The sequence below is a fragment of the Somniosus microcephalus genome, chromosome 9, assembly GCF_052327205.1.
Source record: "Somniosus microcephalus isolate GS21.2 chromosome 9, FLI_Smic_1.0, whole genome shotgun sequence".
Taxonomy (NCBI): Eukaryota; Metazoa; Chordata; class Chondrichthyes; order Squaliformes; family Somniosidae; genus Somniosus; species Somniosus microcephalus.
Genome location: NC_140995.1, coordinates 62,260,311 through 62,279,415, shown reverse-complemented (window position 1 = coordinate 62,279,415; position 19,105 = coordinate 62,260,311). Strand labels below are relative to the sequence as shown.

General features: G+C 44.3%; 1 protein-coding gene across 4 annotated transcripts in view; it reads right to left on the bottom strand.

Moving 5' to 3' along the window:
* The window catches only part of sipa1l2a (signal-induced proliferation-associated 1like 2, genome duplicate a), a 547,440-nt gene that overhangs the window by 360,500 nt on the left and 167,835 nt on the right, over positions 1-19,105 (bottom strand). For all 4 annotated transcript variants that reach the window (XM_085996661.1, XM_085996664.1, XM_085996662.1 and 1 more), the window contains one exon: positions 4,972-5,105. In XM_085996661.1, coding sequence (XP_085852787.1) covers positions 4,972-5,105 — 134 coding nt within the window. The remainder of the gene's footprint in view (positions 1-4,971; positions 5,106-19,105) is intronic.

The following is a 19,105-nucleotide window of genomic DNA, read 5'->3' as shown; positions in this document are numbered from 1 at the left end:
CTGCATTGGAAGGGAACGTCCTGCTGCTGAATCATCTGGAAAGGGCACAGAGACGCATGGAGAGAGGGGCAGGCATGGCCAGACGGAGGAGGACCAACAGACGTCGCCACACCAGACCTTACGCTGCCAGTGTTTTCCGACAGCAGTTTTCCTACATGAACATGTCGGAGGAGCAGTGTATCAGAAGGCTGCGCTTTAGAAAGGAGGTGGTGACTGAGCTGTGCCAATTGCTTCAGCCAGATCTGCAGCCTCAGATAAGGTGCAGGACATCTCTGTCGGTGGCTGTGAGGATGACTGTTGCCCTAAACTTTTACGCAAGCAGCTCCTTTCAGGCCACAACTGGGGACATAGCCAACATCTCGCAGTTTGCGGTGCATTGCTGCATCCGTCAAGTGACTGATGCCCTGTTTAAAAGGAGGCGGCAGTACATCTCCTTCCCAATGACCCCGGACAAGAAGCGGGAGCGCGCAGAGGGCTTCGCTGCAATAGCGGACTTCCCCATGGTGCAGGGTGCCATTGACTGCACGCACGTGGCTTTGCGGGCGCCTGTAGAGAATCCGGAGGAGTTCCGCAACTGCTAGGGGTTCCATTCCTTGAATGTCCAGCTGGTTTGTGACCACCGATAGCTGATCCTCGCAGTGAATGCACAGTTCCCAGGCAGCAGCCACGACGCCGTCATCCTGCGCCAGACTTCTGTTGCAGACCTTCGAGGCCCCGGCTCACCCAGGAGGCTGGCTTCTCGGGGACAAGGGCTATCCTCTGTGCCCATGGCTGATGACCCGCCCCTTTAAGAGCTGGCCGGCGCCAGTGTGTCTCGGGGAAAGTGATTATTCACAGCACCTACGCTGCGCCCCGCCACCACGAAATTGGGTTGCGCCGCTGGGTTAGCGCCTTAAGAGTATCGTGCAGCGCTTGATTTAGCGCTGCAATCACCCTCAGGGGCGCTGCAGCCCAATATCGCGCCAGGTGGCGCTAAAATTCGCCTGGAGCTAGGCTTTGCGCTTCGCCAGAACTAGCGCCCCAAACGGGGCTATATCCAATTTCTCCCCCATAGAATCATAGAATGGTTACAGCACAGAGGAGGCCATTCGGCCCATTGAGCCCGTGCCGGCTCTCTGCAAGAGCACTTCAGCTTGTCCCACTCCCCCACCTTTTCTCCGTAGCCTTGCAAATTTTTCCTCTTCAGGTACTTATCCAATTCCCTTTTGAAAGCCACAATTGAATCTTCCTCCACCACCCTTTCAGGCAGTGAATTCCAGATTCTAACCACTCGCTGCGTAAAAACCTTTTTCCTCATGTCGCCTTTGGTTCTTCTGCCAATCACCTTAAATCTGTGTCCTTTGGTTCTCGACCCTTCCGCCAATGGGAACAGTTTCTCTCTATCTACTCTGTCTAGACCCATCATGATTTTGAACACCTTTATCAAATCTCCTCCCAACCTTCTCTGCTCTAAGGAGAGCAACCCCAGCTTCTCCAGTCTATCCATGTAACTGAAGTCCCTCATCCCTGGAACCATTCCTGTAAATCTTTTCTGCACCCTCTCCAAGGCCTTCACATCCTTCCTAAAGTTCGGTGCCCAGAATTGGACACTCCAGTTGAGGCCGAACCAGTGTTTTATAAAGGCTCATCATAACTTCCTTGCTTTTGTACTCTTTGCCTCTATTTATGAAGCCCCGGATCCCATATGCTTTTCTAACCACTTTCTCAACCTGCCCTGCCACTTTCAACGATTTGTGCATGTATACCCCCAGGTGTCTCTGTTCATGCACCCCCTTCAGTTTATATTGCCTCTCCTCATTCTTCCTACCAAAATGTATCACTTTGCACTTTTCTGCGTTAAATTTCATCTGCCACGTGTCCGCCCATTCCACCAGCCTGTCTATGTCTTCTTGAAGTCTAAGAAACATAATAATATATAAAAAATACACACCTTAAAGGCAAAAACTCTGGCCTGGTGTTTCCACTCGATTTTCGTCACAATTTGACCTAAATCAAAACAGGTGCAATGTGTCGGAATTGCCAATTGTGCCCAAAGCGGAAACTCTACCCCTCTATGTTTATCACCAGCTGCTTCTGATAAACTCAGAAAGAAAGCGTCCTCTATATACTCATCCCTCCCACAGCATCAAACAATTTTGGGCAGACTATTTTCTTTTTTTCCCCCTTTGCATCTTCAATTGGATTCAGGATTCTTCACAAATTACAGAACAATTAGTACCAAGGAACTTCCAGAATATCTTGGTAGCAGCTCTATATGATGAACATTTGTAGGATAAAATCTGGACACGCCTTTTGGTCTTCTTCACCAAGGAAAGCTAGTCACATCTTGGACAATAAGGGACATCCTCCTCTTAAAGAGCAAATCAATTTGATCTATATATGACTGGTATGGCTCCTGAACCAGCCAAGCACAACAGTGAAGAGTCAGAGAAGCTGATGGTCATCCCTTTCCAAAGTTGGATTTGAATTCAACTCAGTTGCAAGCTCTGGGACATGATGGCCCATCTTGTTCCACAGTAGATGCTGGGTCACTGACTATCCATACTGGCAAAGTTCCTGTAGCTTAAATAGGTTTACAAATTAATTGCAACCTTTTGGTGCATCTAACTAGTGGAAGTGGACTCCACCACAAAGGGCTAACCAAAGCAACTGACAGCTAGATATTGAGTAAATAAAACCCAATCCTCAGGGATTTTTTCTTTTTAAAGTTGTAATGTCAACTTAGCTCAGTGGCAGCACTGCCATCTCAGCTTAACATCAACAAAAATATATTTCATATTCAAATATTTCATCAAAGCAGTAATCTGTAGCATTACACACTTAAGGCACACAGCAAGAATGCCATTCCTGCTTTGGCAGAGGAGGACTAACTGAGACTGTGGTCTTCGATGTCAATGACATAGTACACAGAGCAAGTTAAATGCTTGGTCATTTACACCTCTTCTAGGCTTGCCTTTTGTTTCTTTACTTGTCCCATTTCCATCTCCTTTTGCTTTGTACCATCATGCTATGTCATTTAATCTCTCCTGCCTTCCACCCCATCACAGGCTTTCCCTTTTGTTCTTTTCTCCCCTCCCCCCTTTCCCTGCCCTGCACTTGCTTAAAATCTGTTACATCTCTTAACTTTTTCCAGTTCTGACGAAAGGTCATCGACCTGAAACATTAACTCTGTTTCTCTCTCCACAGATTTCCAGCATCCGCAGTATTTTGCTGTTGTATTAAATATTTGGTCGGTTATTTTACTGACGAATACATATACGTAGCGAGGGAAAAAACACCAGCTAATTTATTTGTAGAGGGCACCATGTCTGTTATCTTCACTTTGATGAGAATGAAATTTTGACGATAATGAAATTCACTGGGAGCGAAGGGTGTGGTCCAGGGAATAGAGAAATTTAATAAGAAAAACCAAGCTTCTTTTGCTTGTCCCAGAGACTAATTTATGGGACTGACACTACAGATTATTGCTGAATAGGAATTTTGGCGTCATTATTCATGCAGAAAATGTTCTGGTTAATTAAAAATCTTTTGATCACAGGAACAAGCATTGCTAAGTCAAATTAGCTGGTTTCTTTCGGACATATTTAGTGCAGAATACTAATCGTGCTACAAAGCTATTAAAAATAGTGTTGACTAACGACGTGATGTTTGAGTATTGGCACTGTCAGCTACAAGGGCTAAATCCAAAACAGTCAGGATTCGGATTTGCAATGCAGCTTCCCACAGGAGGCGAGTTTGCCAGTCGTTACATTGCTCTCTTCCCTAGACAGCAGAGTGCAGAAATCAACTCCTTCAAATAATATGCTTGTGTGGGGTAAGGGGAGGGGGGGGGGGGTGGTGGGAGAGAAGACCACATCACTCCTTCACTAGGGAAATGGTTTAGAATTCTGGTCAAGTTCCTAGAGAATGCAGGGCAGCTAAGCTATGACAGTGAGCAGATTGGTCAGCCAAAAACAGGTACCTCCTGCTGTGCACTGATGTCAGTTCCAATTACTGCAGTAAGCAGCTGCAGCAGGCAACTATACTGGGTAGTGCTGGAGAGTAGGACATAACCTGTACCTTGGCTGAAGACTTGGATACTTTTCTCACCATCAGATCTGGTGATGGGACGGTCAAGAGTAGCTGCAAAGTCCCCAAGACGGAGCATATTTCGAACTCGTGCTGGCGCAAGTTGGTGAGCCCCACAGGAACCGGACAAGACCTCTATGGCCACATAGTTCAACACTGATCATTGCTCAGCTGTTGCATCTTCTCTGGATTTCTACTGGGATTGCACTGTACCCAAGACAGATTCTTTGTCACCTGAACACACAGTTCTTGGAAGAACTGAAACTTGAGGGGTCCTTTAAATTTGGAACATTCAAACCTGGACATTTGTTAGCAGACGAGGTTTGTTCTAAATTAAGATGGCCAGAATGAGTCCTTTGAACAAGTTGGAGTGAACTTCCCACTTCTGATAGTCACGCAATGTCCAAAGACAATGCAAATAGATACGTTATCAGCCAACTGGGAAGGGTCTTCAACACCAATCTTGAAACTGGCGCAGACTAGAGGTCAAAGGGAAGTCAACCACAGCCAGTTAGAAGTAAACATTAGTGGGCCAAAAGAAACTAGACTTTCCCCCCTACTCACCCATCATCAATGGATAGAAAATGTAGCCCAACTGGTCAATGCATCAATCAAGATCTACAGGTATGCTTTTAGAATGAGGCCTCCAACAGAATGGGGGCAGCTCAGTGCCTGAATAACCAGCACAAGCACACAAATCTCTTCAGAGGTGGTGAAATCCCTCCACCTCACTAGGATGATGACAAATCCCAATTGTCTATAAAGGCTGAATATTCGAGAAAGGATAATTAATGCACAGGAGTGATTCCCTGGCTGGAGTCTCATCTCAGGATTTAGGCCCAATATTAAAAACATTCCACGGCTTTGAAAATGAAATACACAGCGACAGCAATAGAATCTCACCTCACTTGTCCGGAAAGCTATACGGTAGTTGTACTGCAGCCCATCTTTCTCCTTTGATTCATCTAACTTCTCCCTTCTGATGCTGACTGCCACAGGTCCCAGGCTTTCATCAGTTCCAAAGTAGTTCTGATGCTCTGTGGAAAAGGTGGTGTGTGTGAGAGGCAGACAGAAAAATAGAAAGCGTGCGAGTGCATGAGCAACTGAACAAACATGCCTCAAACAAACAGCTAATGCCTCTTGACGTGAGACGCCTCATTGGAACTTTGCAGCTACTTTGTGTTCATGGTCTATCTCAAGTAACTTCCTCAAATAAACAAAGCTGGCAATGCCCATGGGGCAGAAAATTGAAAGTAGTACAAGTAAATCGTTGTTTCACCTGGAAGGAGTGTTGGGGCCCTGAAGGGAGGAGGTAAAAGGGCAGGTGTTGCATCTCCTGCACTTGCATGGAAAGCTAAAATGGACTTTCTAGCTTATCAGTCGATCCAGAACATATTCTTCATTTTCTAGCCCAATACTTTTGTAACAAAGCTCACAGGCACATAGTACCCTGTTCACCCGACAAAATTAACGAGATTCGACTCCACTCACTGTTCAAACTTGACATTGCAACTGATCCCCATTTTACCTTGCATGATAGCCCACTGATCATCTGTTGTTTTACCAATTAACAGATTTGCCCAGTTCATGCCAGTAAAATATTGGTCACTGCAGCATAAAGTGTACTCTCAAGTCACTGGGAGATTTGGACTGTTGTTGCACCTCCCCCTCATTAGGTTACCATGAAGTCATCCCTGATGGATTTGTAAACACTGAACGATAGCAAAATACTGCAGATGCTGGAAATCCGAAATAACAACAGAAAATGCTGGAAAAACTCAGCAGGCCAGGCAACATCCGTGGAGAGAAATTAGAGTTGACGTTTTGGGTCATAAGAACATAAGAAATAGGAGCAGGAGTAGGCCATATGGCCCCTCGGGCCTGCTCCGCCATTCAATAGGATCATGGCTGATCTGAATCTAGACTCACGTCCACTTCCCTGCCCTGCCCTCTCCCCGTAACCCCTAATTCCCTTATCTGCTAGGAAAATGTCTATCTCCATTTTAAATTTATTTAATGTTGCAGCTTCCACAGCTCTCTGGGGTAGCAAATTCCATAGATTTACTACCCTCTGAGTGAAGAAGTTTCTCCTCATCTCAGTTTTGAAAGGGCAGCCCCTTATTCTAAGATTATGCCCCCTAGTTCTAATCTCACCCATCAGTGATCTATTTTATTTCCTTTCCAGTTTTGAAAAAGGGTTTCGACCCGAAACGTCAACTCTAATTTCTCTCCACGGATGTTGCCTGGCCTGCTGAGTTTTTCCAGCATTTTCTGTTGTTATTTTGTAAATACTGAAGTTTGGAGCTATGCAAGGCTGCACAAAGAGCTCAGGACTGAAGACAAAAGGCCAGCTGGAAGCTGCATAAACACAAACTGTCTTTCTGAAGCTGAACTCTGTGTAGAAGACCTGAATACCCCAGAACAGAGGACAATAGGAAGTAAGTTTTAACAGGCAGGGAAATGGATTAGTGTGGATAGTTCCAAGGATGGTCTCCTTGAGCTGGAATTTTTGTAATTCCATAAGCTCTTGGATTTCAACTATGTGATAGGAATAAACCTGCAACTATAGGTCATCCACGGGGATTTAAACGTTCTTAAATTTTGCAGCTACAGACCAGCTAGCCTGACAGTAGTAGGGAAAGTGCTAGAATCTATTAAGGGCATGGTAACAGGGCACTTAGAAAATAATAATAGGATTGGGCAGAGTCAACATGAAAGGGAAATCGTGTTTGATGAATCTGCTAGAGTTTTGAGGTTGTAACTAGCAGAATAGATAAGGGGGAACCAGTGGATTTTGGATTTTCAGAAGGCATTCAATAAGGTGCCACACAAGAGGTTACAGGTAGACTATCCTTTATCCGAACTTCCGAAAACCGAAAACCTCTAATAACCTAAAGTTTTTTCGTTCAGCGTAAGTCGACGCACGACTTACGCTGAGCAGGGCAGAGGGTCACAGAGTTCCCTCCTGGGTAGGAGATTGCAGGCCGAGCCGGGCAGTGTGAAGGAGGTACCGGGAGAGTGAACCCAACAATACAGCAGCCCGTCCGATAGCTGCAGCGGCCTGTCCAATATTCTTTTCTCCCCCCGACCCGAACCGCGGCCCGTCCAATATTCTTTTCTCCCCCCCCACCCGACCCCCGACCTGATTTGCGGGCCAGCTTAGTAGGAGTCAGCCGCTATCCGGCTTTCCAGAGAAGCAGGAAGGGGAATGAGACACGGAACAGTCGCAAGAGGTAGCCTGAACTTTTAAAATTTATATTAAATACAAATTTCCCAGTCTTATAATAATACCTTCTGAAATCCGAAAAATTCCGAAAACCGAAACTCAGCTGGTCCCAAGGCTTTCGGATAAGGGATAGTGTACCTGTATTAAACAAAATTAGGGCTCATGGGATTGGGGGTAATATACTAGCATGGATTGAGGATTGGTTAATGGACAGAAAACAGAGAGTAGGAATAAACGGGTCATTTTCGGGTTGGCAGGCTGTAACTAGTGGGGTACCGCAAGGATCAGTGCTTGGGCCTCAGCTATTCACAATCTACATCAATGATTTGGACGAGGGGACCAAGTTTGCTGCTGATACAAAGCTGGGTGAGAATGCAAGTTGTGAGGATGCAAAGAAGCTTCAAGGGGATATAGGCAAGCACATGGCAAATGGAATATAATGTGGAGAAATATGAAAATTATCCACTTTGGTAGGAAAAATAGAAAAGCAGAGTATTTTTTAAATGGAGAGAGATTGGGAAATGTTGGTGTTCAGAGGAACCTGGGTGTCCTTGTACGCAAATCACTGAAGTTAACATGCAGGTACAGCAAGCAATTAGGAAAGCAAACGGTATGTTGGCCTTTATTACAAGAGGATTTGAGTATAAGAGTAAAGACGTCTTACTGCAATTATATAGGGCCCTGGTGAGACCACTCCTGGAGTATTGTGTACAGTTTAGGACTCCTTACCTAAGGATGGATATACTCGCCATAGAGGGAGTGCAACGAAGGTTCACCAGACTGGTGCCTGGGATGGGGGGGGATTGTCCTTTGAGGAGAGATTGAGTAGACTAGGCCTATATTCTCTCAAGTTTAGAAGAATGAGAGGTGATCTCATTGAAACATACAAAATTCTTACAGGACTTGACCGGGTAGATGCAGGGAGGATATCCCCCCTGGCTGGGGAGTCTAGAACCAGGGGTCACAGTCTCAGAATAAGGGGTCAGCCATTTAGGACTGAGATGAAGAGAAATTTCTTCACACATAGGGTGGTGATTCTTTGGAATTCTCTACCCCAGAGGGCTCAGTCGTTGAGTATATTCAAGACAGAGATCGATAGATTTTTGGATATTAAGGGAATCAAGGGATATGGGGATAGTGCAGGAAAGTGGAGTTAAGGTAGATGATCAGCCATGGTCTTATTGAATGGTGGAGCAGGCTTGAGGGGCCAAATGGCCTACCCCTGCTCCTATTATGTTATCTGAAATAACTATGTAGTTTATTATATTTTGTTTTCACTCTGTATGCCAGGTTAAGAGTGTTTTGTATCAGACAAAAAAGTCACCTGTTGCCTGATACAGGTAACAAATTGCATTTATATTGCACCATTAACATAGAAAAACATTCCAAAGCACTTCAAAGGTGTAAGCAAAACAATGCACACTAAGCCAAAGAAAGAGGTATGACGAGGGGCAACCAAAAGTTTGGTCAACAATGTGGCTTTAAGCAGAGTCTTAAAGGAGGAGAGAGAGGTAGAGAGGCAAAGGGGTTTAGGAAGGGAATTCCAGAGTTTGGGACTTTGGCAGCTGAAGGTGACGGCCGCCAACAGCGGAGCGAGAAGGTGGGGGTTTGATTAGGACCATTTTGGTGCTGTGCAAGAGGCAGAAATCTGACTAGAGAAATTTAAACAGAGGTGTGGGGGAAAGATGGGAACCAATTTCGGAAGAGACAACACCTTCAAGGACTTAGGCTGGAGATAAAATGGTAGCATGCAACAGAGAGGGAGCTAGAGTAGTGTTTTTTGGCGATGATAGTGGTTTTGAAAGGGAAGGAAGGGGGAACTAAGGAGAGGGAACCATTTACAATGTCAGCTATCATGCAGGTCAAGAAGAGAAGTTTAGTGGGAATTGGGTCAAGGAAACAGGGAGGTGGGACTCATGGACAAGACAAGCTTGGAGAGATCATGAGGTAAGATAGGAGAGAAACGAGAGAGAGATATGGACGGATTCAGGACTAGGGAGGAGGAGGAGGAGCCTGGGGAGAGGTTAAGCTTGGTGGGCAAGGAGAAGAGGGGATGCAGAGACAGCTTGAATGGATGGTCTCAATCTTAATGATAAAAAAGTCCATGAGCTTCTCGCGCCCGAGGGTGGAGGGGGCAGGGGAGAGGGGGTTAAGGGAGACATTTGGTAGTAGAGAAAAGAAACCGTGGATTATCTTTGCTCTCCAGGTAAGCAAATGCATTACAGATCACAATCAGATGAAACAAAAATTTCCCCTCTATAGTGAAATGATGTTTAATGTCCGCATTTTAATATACTTACACAGATAAATACAGTTGTCAAAAAATGCACACAGATGCCCTGTTGGATAGCACTTCAGATGACTTGCAATCGATTGTAAAGAGTTCTTTTTGCATTTGGAGTGATAATTACTACTCAATCATAGCACCTTATTTAAATGACTTTCCCAGACTTCTGAAAAATGCCAGCTTGAAATACAGATTGCCTTATATTGACTTTCTGTCTGTTCTTTCAATAGAAAGTTTTAAAACTTTCTTCTGGAAGAACGATAGATTGTCCTTGCCGTGTATTGACTTTCTAACTGCAGTGGGTGGGCTAGATTCTTGTATTGCGTGTACTTTATGTCCTTCGTGAAACTGATTTGTACCTTTGCCCGTGACAATGTGCTGAAAAGACAGATTATCTACCTGCTGGCAGTGTCTTTGTTCTTTGAATTATATGTATCGTTCACAAACTATAGCCTATGTTCTGGGAAACAAACACTGAGTATGCATGTGGCAATGTCATTTGGACACCGCACTTAGGGCAGTGCTACATCTTCCTATTCCAATATCATATAAAGCACCAAGACCTACACCATTGCACCAATTTGTTTTGAACTGAAGCTTAAACAAACTAGCTTACTCTCATCTCTTCCCCCACATAAACTATCTCTGCAGCGCTTGCAGGAATGAGGGGGTGGGATCTTGGCATGTGGAGTATATCATTTGAAGAATAAAGACCACCCTACAAGACAGATAATCAACCACCTTCACGCGCTATCCCCCAAACACCATGGGAATGAAGGAGGAAGCGGCCCTGTATGAGGATCTCAACACAAGCTATAAACAACCAAAGGTACACTGCAGCAAGGTCCGGGCAATGTGTAGTGTTCAGTGTTGCAGCCTCGTACATGCCATCAATTGGAGCCTGACAGAGATGCCGGAAACAGCCGTGGTACGAGCCTTAATCTAATCCCGTTGGCTTTTTTCTTGCAAAATGACAGCACTTCACATTGCAGTCGACCATCCATTTGATTAACTACTGTTTATTCATATTCATAGGTTTGAATTGGGCCCTTGCATCACAAGAAACAAATAACCATTGTGATGACCTTAAGAGTTGTGAGGTCAGTGCCTGGTACTGCGTTGATTATCCCTGATAAATGCTGATGCAAGAGAGTAATCCGGCGATCCAGACATTAGCAAACTAGTAGGACTGCATTTTGCCAAAGAGGATAGGAGTGAATAGTGTCCCTTCTCTCCAATGGGCTGCCCACAAGATTTGTAATTGCATAGATTCACTGTACAATTCAAATTTTAAATTGTGATTACCAGCAAGAGTTGGATATTTCAAAACAGACTGCAGTGTCATGCCACATACATGAGTGGGAGAATCATGTGTAATGAATGCCCGAGCTATACTGCAGTAAGGAGCATACTATCGGGGCATGTTTAAACAACAGCGCACGGTGGGGGCAGAGCTCCTGCCTTCATCTCCTGGAGAAATTTCCAGTGACTGAAAACTGTTGATGGGACAGTGAGCTCTATCCCGTCATTTGAAGTTAAAACAAGAGCCTGCAAGTCGCCTGGGATTTTGAAAGCTTTTAAAAGTTATACTGCAGCAGTTATGGATTGCTAAGGCCACAGGACCTAGTCTTCTGAGATGTGCCTCAGCGCTGCTTTAGTGACAGATTGTCAGCCTCATCCTGCAGATCTCCATCAGAGCAGCATGATTCTGGTCATGATTCTGTAGTATGGCAGCAAGGAACCGATTGTGTGCTGAATGGAACACTGCTGCAGACTGTTGACCAGGAAGGTGGATAAACCAATGAATCGACGAGTATAATATGGCATTATAGTAAAAAAGGCAAGTTAAATATTGGGTTGCATTTTGGCAAAGGCATGGAGTACAAACCAGAAGTTTTCTTGTCATTAAAGAAGGTGTACTGTAACCTAATTATAGGAAGGATTGAACTGAGGGTACAGAGGGCAGCAACACTGATTCTAGTTATCAGGAATTGAAGTTAGGAGAAAGCTGGTATTCGCTGGAAAACATGAGACTTAATGAATGGAACTGACGAAAGTTCATCCAGTCAAATTGTGCAGTGTGGTGAACAGTTTCAAATATTAGGAACACCAGTTAGAAGAAAGGAATGAGAAGGGAGGTGGGTGCAACATTTTAGCTGAATGACTAATAAGAGCTGTTGAATAATGAGAAGGTGGTGACGGGCCTTCTCCTTGAAACACTTCAGTCCATCAATGAAGTACCAACACCACAATGGCGTTAGGTGGGGATTACCAAGAATTTGAGGCAGCAATTATGAAGATGCAGTGATATATGTCCAAGTGTGGCTTAGAGAGGGACTTGGACCTGATGGTGTTGCCATATTGCTGCTCACCCTTCTCGGCAGCAGAGGCTGCAAGGGAGCGAGGTGCAGTCAAAGTAACCTTGGCTCTGCAGTGCATCCTGTAAATAGTACATACTGCAGCCACAGTGTGGCTGTGATGGAGAGGGCAGGTTGAGAGTCCAGTGGCAGGGGCATCGATCAAGCTAACTGCTTTGTCCTGGATGGTGTCAAGCTTATTGAATATTGTTGTTACAACACCCATCCAGGCTAGTCGTGAGCGTCCCATCACACTCCTCACTTGAGCCCTGTAGATAGTGGAGAGGCATTGAGGGGTTAGGAGATGAGCCACTTGCAGAGTACTCAGCCTCTGCCCTGCTCTTGTAGACAAAGTATTGATATAGCTGGTCCAGTTAAGCTCCTGGTAAATGGTGACCCCCACCCCAATGATGGTGGGGTACTCAGATGGTGTTGAAGGTCAGGGGAAGATGGCTGGGCTTTCTCTTGCTCAAGATGGTCACTGCCTGCATTTATGTGGTGTGAATGTTACCTGCTATAAGTCAGCCCAAGTTTGGACATTTTCTCGGTCCTGCTGTAAGCTGGCAGAGGTTATGTCAGTTATCGGGGATGGCCAGCGAAACGAACACTATAGATGGGTTACATAGAATGTATAGCACACAAACAAGCCATTTAGCCTAACTGGTCCATGCTGGTGTTTATGCTCCACACGAGCCTCCTCTTACCCCTCTTCATCTAACCCCATCAACATATCCTTCTGTTCCTTTCTGCCTCATGTGTTTATCTAGCTTCCCCTTAAATGCATCTATACTATTCGCCTCAACTACTTCCTGTGGTAGTGAGTTCCACATTCTCACCACTCGAAATAATTACATGCATTTCTGGATAGAAAATAAATCGAGGAAAATGGGGAGAAAACAAGTAAGGTTGATTGCTGAAAAAAGGGACAGGCTTGTTGACCCTAATAATCCTTGATGTTCTAATGTAAAAATTACAGTGTAACTAAGGCATATAAACTGAACAGGAATGAACAATGCTGTATATTGATCCACTCAGTCATGTGCTTTTAGACTGATAACTTTGTGCCAATTTGTAATGAATCATGAAAAGTTTTTTGCCGTGGATTAGCTCCCATTAATAACTGGGATGAGACTGTATACTCACTTCACTTGAGATCCCTATACATAGTAAAGACAGAGGAAATTTTTATCCAATTAGACTGGGCTGGACTCCCTAGTCCTATGCTACAATTACTTTCTTATTATTGCTAATCAGCTTCTAAATTTCTATTTGTGCTTCCCAGATTGGATATGACTTTATATAGCATCTGGGTTATCGTTTCAGTGCTAAAACTATAAACTAATTTATCTTATGTAAGCAGAGCTACACGAAATACAAGCAGAGCTACAAGACTGAGCACTTGGGCAGGATACTGGAGTAAGGTCAGTGCCTGGGGAACCATAGTTCAGTAACTGTCAGAGCCGTCGAGAGAGAAGGGGATAAAATTAACTTAAAACTGCTCCTGAACTACACCGGAGTGATTTAAAACTCTGAGCGCTCTGGCACCACGAGATCTTCCAGATCCAGACATGCAGCTACTAAAAACCATCACTGGGATTGCTGTGGATACAACAGTGCTCATCTGTTAATTACTATGCAGTTACCATTTTAAATCAATAAACAGAAGCAGGCATCTAATCGATGAGCAATGTGCAGACAGTCAGACTCACTTCCTGCAACACACTGAAATAGGAATACTTTGGTTACCAACGTCTGGAACAGCGGATTACTTTGCAAAGTAAATTTTTGTGGTATTTTTCTAAATTAAGAAAATAATGAAACCTTTTAATAGTTGACAGTGATACAATGTCATGTCATTCAATCATATCACTGTGCTTTCCTCCATTTCCTAACTTGATAAATGGCCTTAATGAGCATCAATGCCCCTTCAAAATTCTTCATTTATAGCATTAAGTGGGGAACTGATTGAAATGAATCATATTCTAAATAAAATCAGTGAATTTAATGCAACATTTACTCGCACCATTAAATAGACATCACCCATTTCCTGTATTAGACTCTTACTCTGCAATAATGTGCGCTCCACTGCAGTATCTGGTCTGGCTACCAAGTAATATGTTGTAATTAAGACTAATCTGAACCAAACAATGACGACAACACATGTTTGTGGATCTTAAAGTTGTGGAATTTTCCATGCCTAAATCTGAGACACAGACTAATGCTTTGCTACCATCTCTGTATACCATTAGGATTCTAGACTGGAGATTTTTCTTCCCGGAACAAGTGGTATATTACAAATGGCATTTTATTACTTTTATTTTTAAATTCATTAATACAGTTTCAACCCTCCCAAACCTCCATCTAAAGCCTTTCAGTGCATTTTTACAACATGCAATGGTTTTGCAGTTCTTTCACTTTTCAGAGGATAGTAGTCAACAGTACATGTTCATTTGACCGGCTCAGCTCCTTGTCACTCAAACAACTTGCATTTTAACGTAGCAAAATGTCCCAAGGCACTTAAGAGCAATATCGATAAAAACATTTTTGACAGAGCCACAGGAGGAAACATCAGGACAGATGACCAAAAGCTTGGTCATAGAGATAGGTTTTAACGAATATCTTAAAGGAGGGGAGCGGTGTAGAGAGGCAGCTGAAAGCACGGCCACCAATGGTGGAGCAATTAAAATCGGGGAGTGCAGAGATCTAAGGCTTGTAGAGCTGGAGGAGGTTAGAGAGATAGGGAACAGCGAGACCACGGAGGGATTTGAAAATAAGGTTGAGTATTTTAAAACGGAGGCAGTGTCAGACCAGGAGCCAGTGTAGGTGAGCAAGCACAGGGGTGATGGGTGAACGGGATTTGGAGCGAGTTAGGATACGGGCAGCTGATTTTTTAGATGAGCTGAAGTTTATGGTGGTGGAAGACGGGAGGCCGGCCAGGGGAGCGTTTGAATAGTCAAGTCTAGAGGTAACAAAGGCATGGATGAGGGTTGCAGCAGCAGATGAGATGAGGCAGGGTCAGAGTCGGGTGACATTACAGAGGTGGAAGTAGGCAGTCTTGGTGGTGGAACGGATGTGTGGTCGGAAGCTCATCTCGGGGTCAAACACAACACCAAGGTTGCGAACAGTCTGGCTCAGCTTCAGACAGTTGCAAGGGATGGAAACGAAGAACGACGTATAAATTTATGTAACAAGTGCCAGTAATTTTTAACACTATTCTTGCGTCAATAAGACTGCTACTGTGGTCCTGCACTGCTGTTTTTCAGTCTGTTTTGTCCCTGTATACAAGCTGCCACCTGTGATAGGGTGAGATTGGTGGTGGGAAAATTCTGACACATGCATTACAATATCCTTGGAAATGCCCTTCTGGTTGGGACCAGCTGCTATCATTTACTGAGAGCTAAATCACACTAGCAGTAACACATACTAAACAGTGATTGCAAACATTCATACAAGCCAGGCGCCATCAATTGTCATTCCCCACTGTGATCAAGATCAGAACTTCAGGGAAGGTGGAGGAAGAAAAGAACAGATAAAGAGCAGGGCTCAATCACACAGCTAAAAATCTAAAACTACACAGCCCTGAAGTGTAGATCGCACCATGTCAGTGGAAGAAATCAGCTGGATACATCTTTAGCATGGTGGCAACCCATCTTTTTGAGAGAAAGGGCAAATCCTATTTCAGCATTTCATGACAATTCTTAACAGGTAAAGTATCTTAAAACAGGCAAAAAGAATTTCTTATAAAGCAGGACTAGTGAAAAGTAAGAGAATGTGTGTTTCCTTACATTTCCAGCGATTCAAACACACTTCTGATTTGATCCTCATTTGCACAGATATTTGATAAAGGTGGGAGGAAAGAAGTCGAATCTCAAGTTTTTATACTTCACTATAAAAACTCACACCCTAAACAGATGGGAAGGAGAGTTAGATTTGCTCCTCACATTATACGGAGATATTTATTTGAGTGTGTAAGTATTGTGTGAAGGACCAAATGTTACTTACTTGCAGTTGGTAAGGAAAATACAATGTTTTCCACTGCACTGCTTAGTGCAAGTGAGTAGGACACCAGGGGTGTGCGATACACATTGATTCACAATGTCCAGGGGGAGCAGGTCTTGTGGAAAGAACGTTTCAGAGATGAAGATGATTACAGAAAAAGACTTGCATTTATATCGCGTCTTTCACGAGCTCAGGATGTCCAAAAGTTTGCCCATCAGCAAAAATAAGTATTTTATTTACAACAGGTCTGTTATAAATGTTGAGTTTTATCTGTATTTAGGGTTTTGATTCCTATTGGTATGGTTCAGTTGTGAAGGTGTTGCGATTATATGAAAAGACAAAAGATTGCATTTATATAGCGCCTTTCACGGCCACGGAACATTCCAAAGTGCTTTACAGCCAATGAAGTACTTTTTGAAGTGTAGTCACTGTTGTAATGTAGGAAATTAAGTAATTTGCATATGAGCCATTCAGCAGCAAGTGTGACAATGAAGTGTGACCGATGGGAAATGTGTCCGATGGGAAATGTGTGCTGGACGTACCATTTTAATCACATCGCAAGCAGATCTCCTGTGGCATTGCTCACAGTTGGCAAATTACCACTTTAGAAAAACAGGAGTGCTGAGCCATGTACTCCAGAAATGATCAGGGTCACTGATTTATGCAGACTGAAGTCATCAAATTCTCTGGACATGAATGTATATGTATATTTCTTGGACTCCATCATAATGAGCTATCAGTGGGGAATTTTTTTTTAAATTGTTGTCTGAAGTTCGGAAGATGCAGCAGTAACAAGGTAATGTTTATTTTTATGCATTAAAGAACTCCTATGAATTTTAAAAGACTAAGTTTAAAAATATCTTGATAATGCTTACGACCCTTCATAACCATGATGACATAGCTAAACACTACTTCCAGGTCAGAAAGTAACTATCAAATTCATAACCTGTTACTTGAGAAGATCACAGCATGTGATTAGGGAGATGCATGCAATAACCAAACACAAACACGGACAACCAGCCCGGTGCTACAATATATCTGAATATATAACCCAATTACCCTGTGATTTGCAGTACAACAGTCACACAAGGCTCAGTATTAGATACTCGAGGTCGTCATTCTGTCTGCAAGTTCTCAGTCCCATCACCTACCATTTCACTTAAGCTGAAGTCTAAGCTGTGCCTTGTTTTATCGAGGAACATAAACCCAAACCCCAGTGCAGTTCTGTTGGAGGGAGTTCATGAATGTGGAGTACAGGTTTCCACTCACTATTCAATTCCCTGCAAAGGAACAGGAGAGGTGTTTCTTGCTCGGTAGCTTAAAAGCATAAAATCCAGAGAGCGAGAACTAATATAACATTTAGGATTATGAAGGGATACAGTATACGAGTTAGATTTCCCAATTACAGGTAGACTACCCTTTATCCGAACTTCCGAAAACCGAAACCCTCTAAAAACCGAAGGTTTTTTCGTTCAGCGTAAGTCGTGCGCACGACATGACCAGAGTGGCGCACGACTTACGCTGAGCAGGGCAGAGGGTCACTGAGTTCCCTCCTGGGTAGGAGATTGCAGGCCGAGCCGGGCAGTGTGAAGGAGGTATACCGGGAGAGTGAACCCAACAATACAGCGGCCCGTCCGATAGCTGCAGCGGCCTGTCCGATATTCTTTTATCCCCCCCCCCCGACCCCCCCCACCCTTTCGGATAAGGGATAGTGTATCCTTTTTCCGCACTTCCGAAAACCGAAATCCTCTGAAAACCGAAAGTGTTTTCGTTCAGCGTAAGTCGTGCGCACGACCCCGACCCCCGCCGACCCCTACCCCCGGCCGACCGACCCCCACCCCCCGCTGACCCCCCGCCGACCCTGACCCCCGCCGACCCCCACCCCCGACCCCCCGCCGACCCCCACCCTTTCGGATAAGGGATAGTGTACCAGCCTTTATCCGCACTTCCGAAAACAGAAAACCTCTGAAAACCGAAAGTGTTTTCATTCAGCGTAAGTCGTGCGCACGACCCCGACCCCCCGCCGACCCCCACCCCCGACCCCGACCCACCCGCCGACCCCCACCTCCGACAAATTTCCCAGTCTTATAAAATACCTTCCGAAATCCGAAATTTTCCGAAAACCGAAACACGGCTGGTCCCGAGGTTTTCGGAAAAAGGATAGTCTACCTGTAGTAATGAATTATGAGGAGCTCTGTGCTACAGACATTTGTCAAACTTGGATTGAGACCGTCTGTTCTCAATTAAATTCAGGATCCATAAATAACAGAGAAAATACTTTTCATTCCATTAGTTAGAGTCAGAAAATTAACAGGTCACTGAAGCTATTTGGTAGGACACCAGTTTACCCTTCACTTAGGATTTTAATGCAATGCTAAATTAAATCGAGAATTTCTCGCACAAGTTAGAACTTAAAATGTGTATACCTTTCAGGTTAGGAATTAGAGTTATTTTGTTGGTTTTTTTTTAAATAAAGAAAAAGCAATTTTGTTATTTAAGTCAACACTGATGAAATGTGTGAGGAACAGTGCACATCTTGATGAAAATTACTACCCAAACAGAATGTGATTTGGACTTAGTTTGACCAAGCCTCAATCACTTAACTATGTTCGCTCATATTTCACTTGCACCATATTTTGAAGCAGTCCATGCCCGAATGCAGCAAGACCTGGACGACGTTCAGGCTTGGGCTGATAAGTGGCAAGTGACATTCGTGCCACACAAGTGCCAGGCAATGACTATCTCCAACAAGAGAGAGTCTAATTACCGCCCTTTGACATTCAACAGCATTACCATCGCTGAATCCCCTACCATCAACATTCTGGGGTTCACCATTGACCAGAAACTTAACTGGACCAGCCACGTAGATACTGTGGCTACAAGAGCAGGTCAGAGGCTGGGAATTGTGTGGCAAGTGTCTCACCCAAAGCCCTTCCACCATCTACAAGGCAAAAGTTAGGAGCGTGATACTCTCTACTTGCCTGGATGAGTGCAGCTCCAACAACACGCAAGAAGCTCAACACTATCCAGGACAAAGCAGCTCGCTTGATTGGCACCCCATCCACCACCTTAAACATTCACTCCCTCCACCACCAGTGCACCGTGGCTGCAGTGTGTACCATCGACAAGATGCACTGCAGTAACTCGCCATGGCTTCTTCGACAGCAC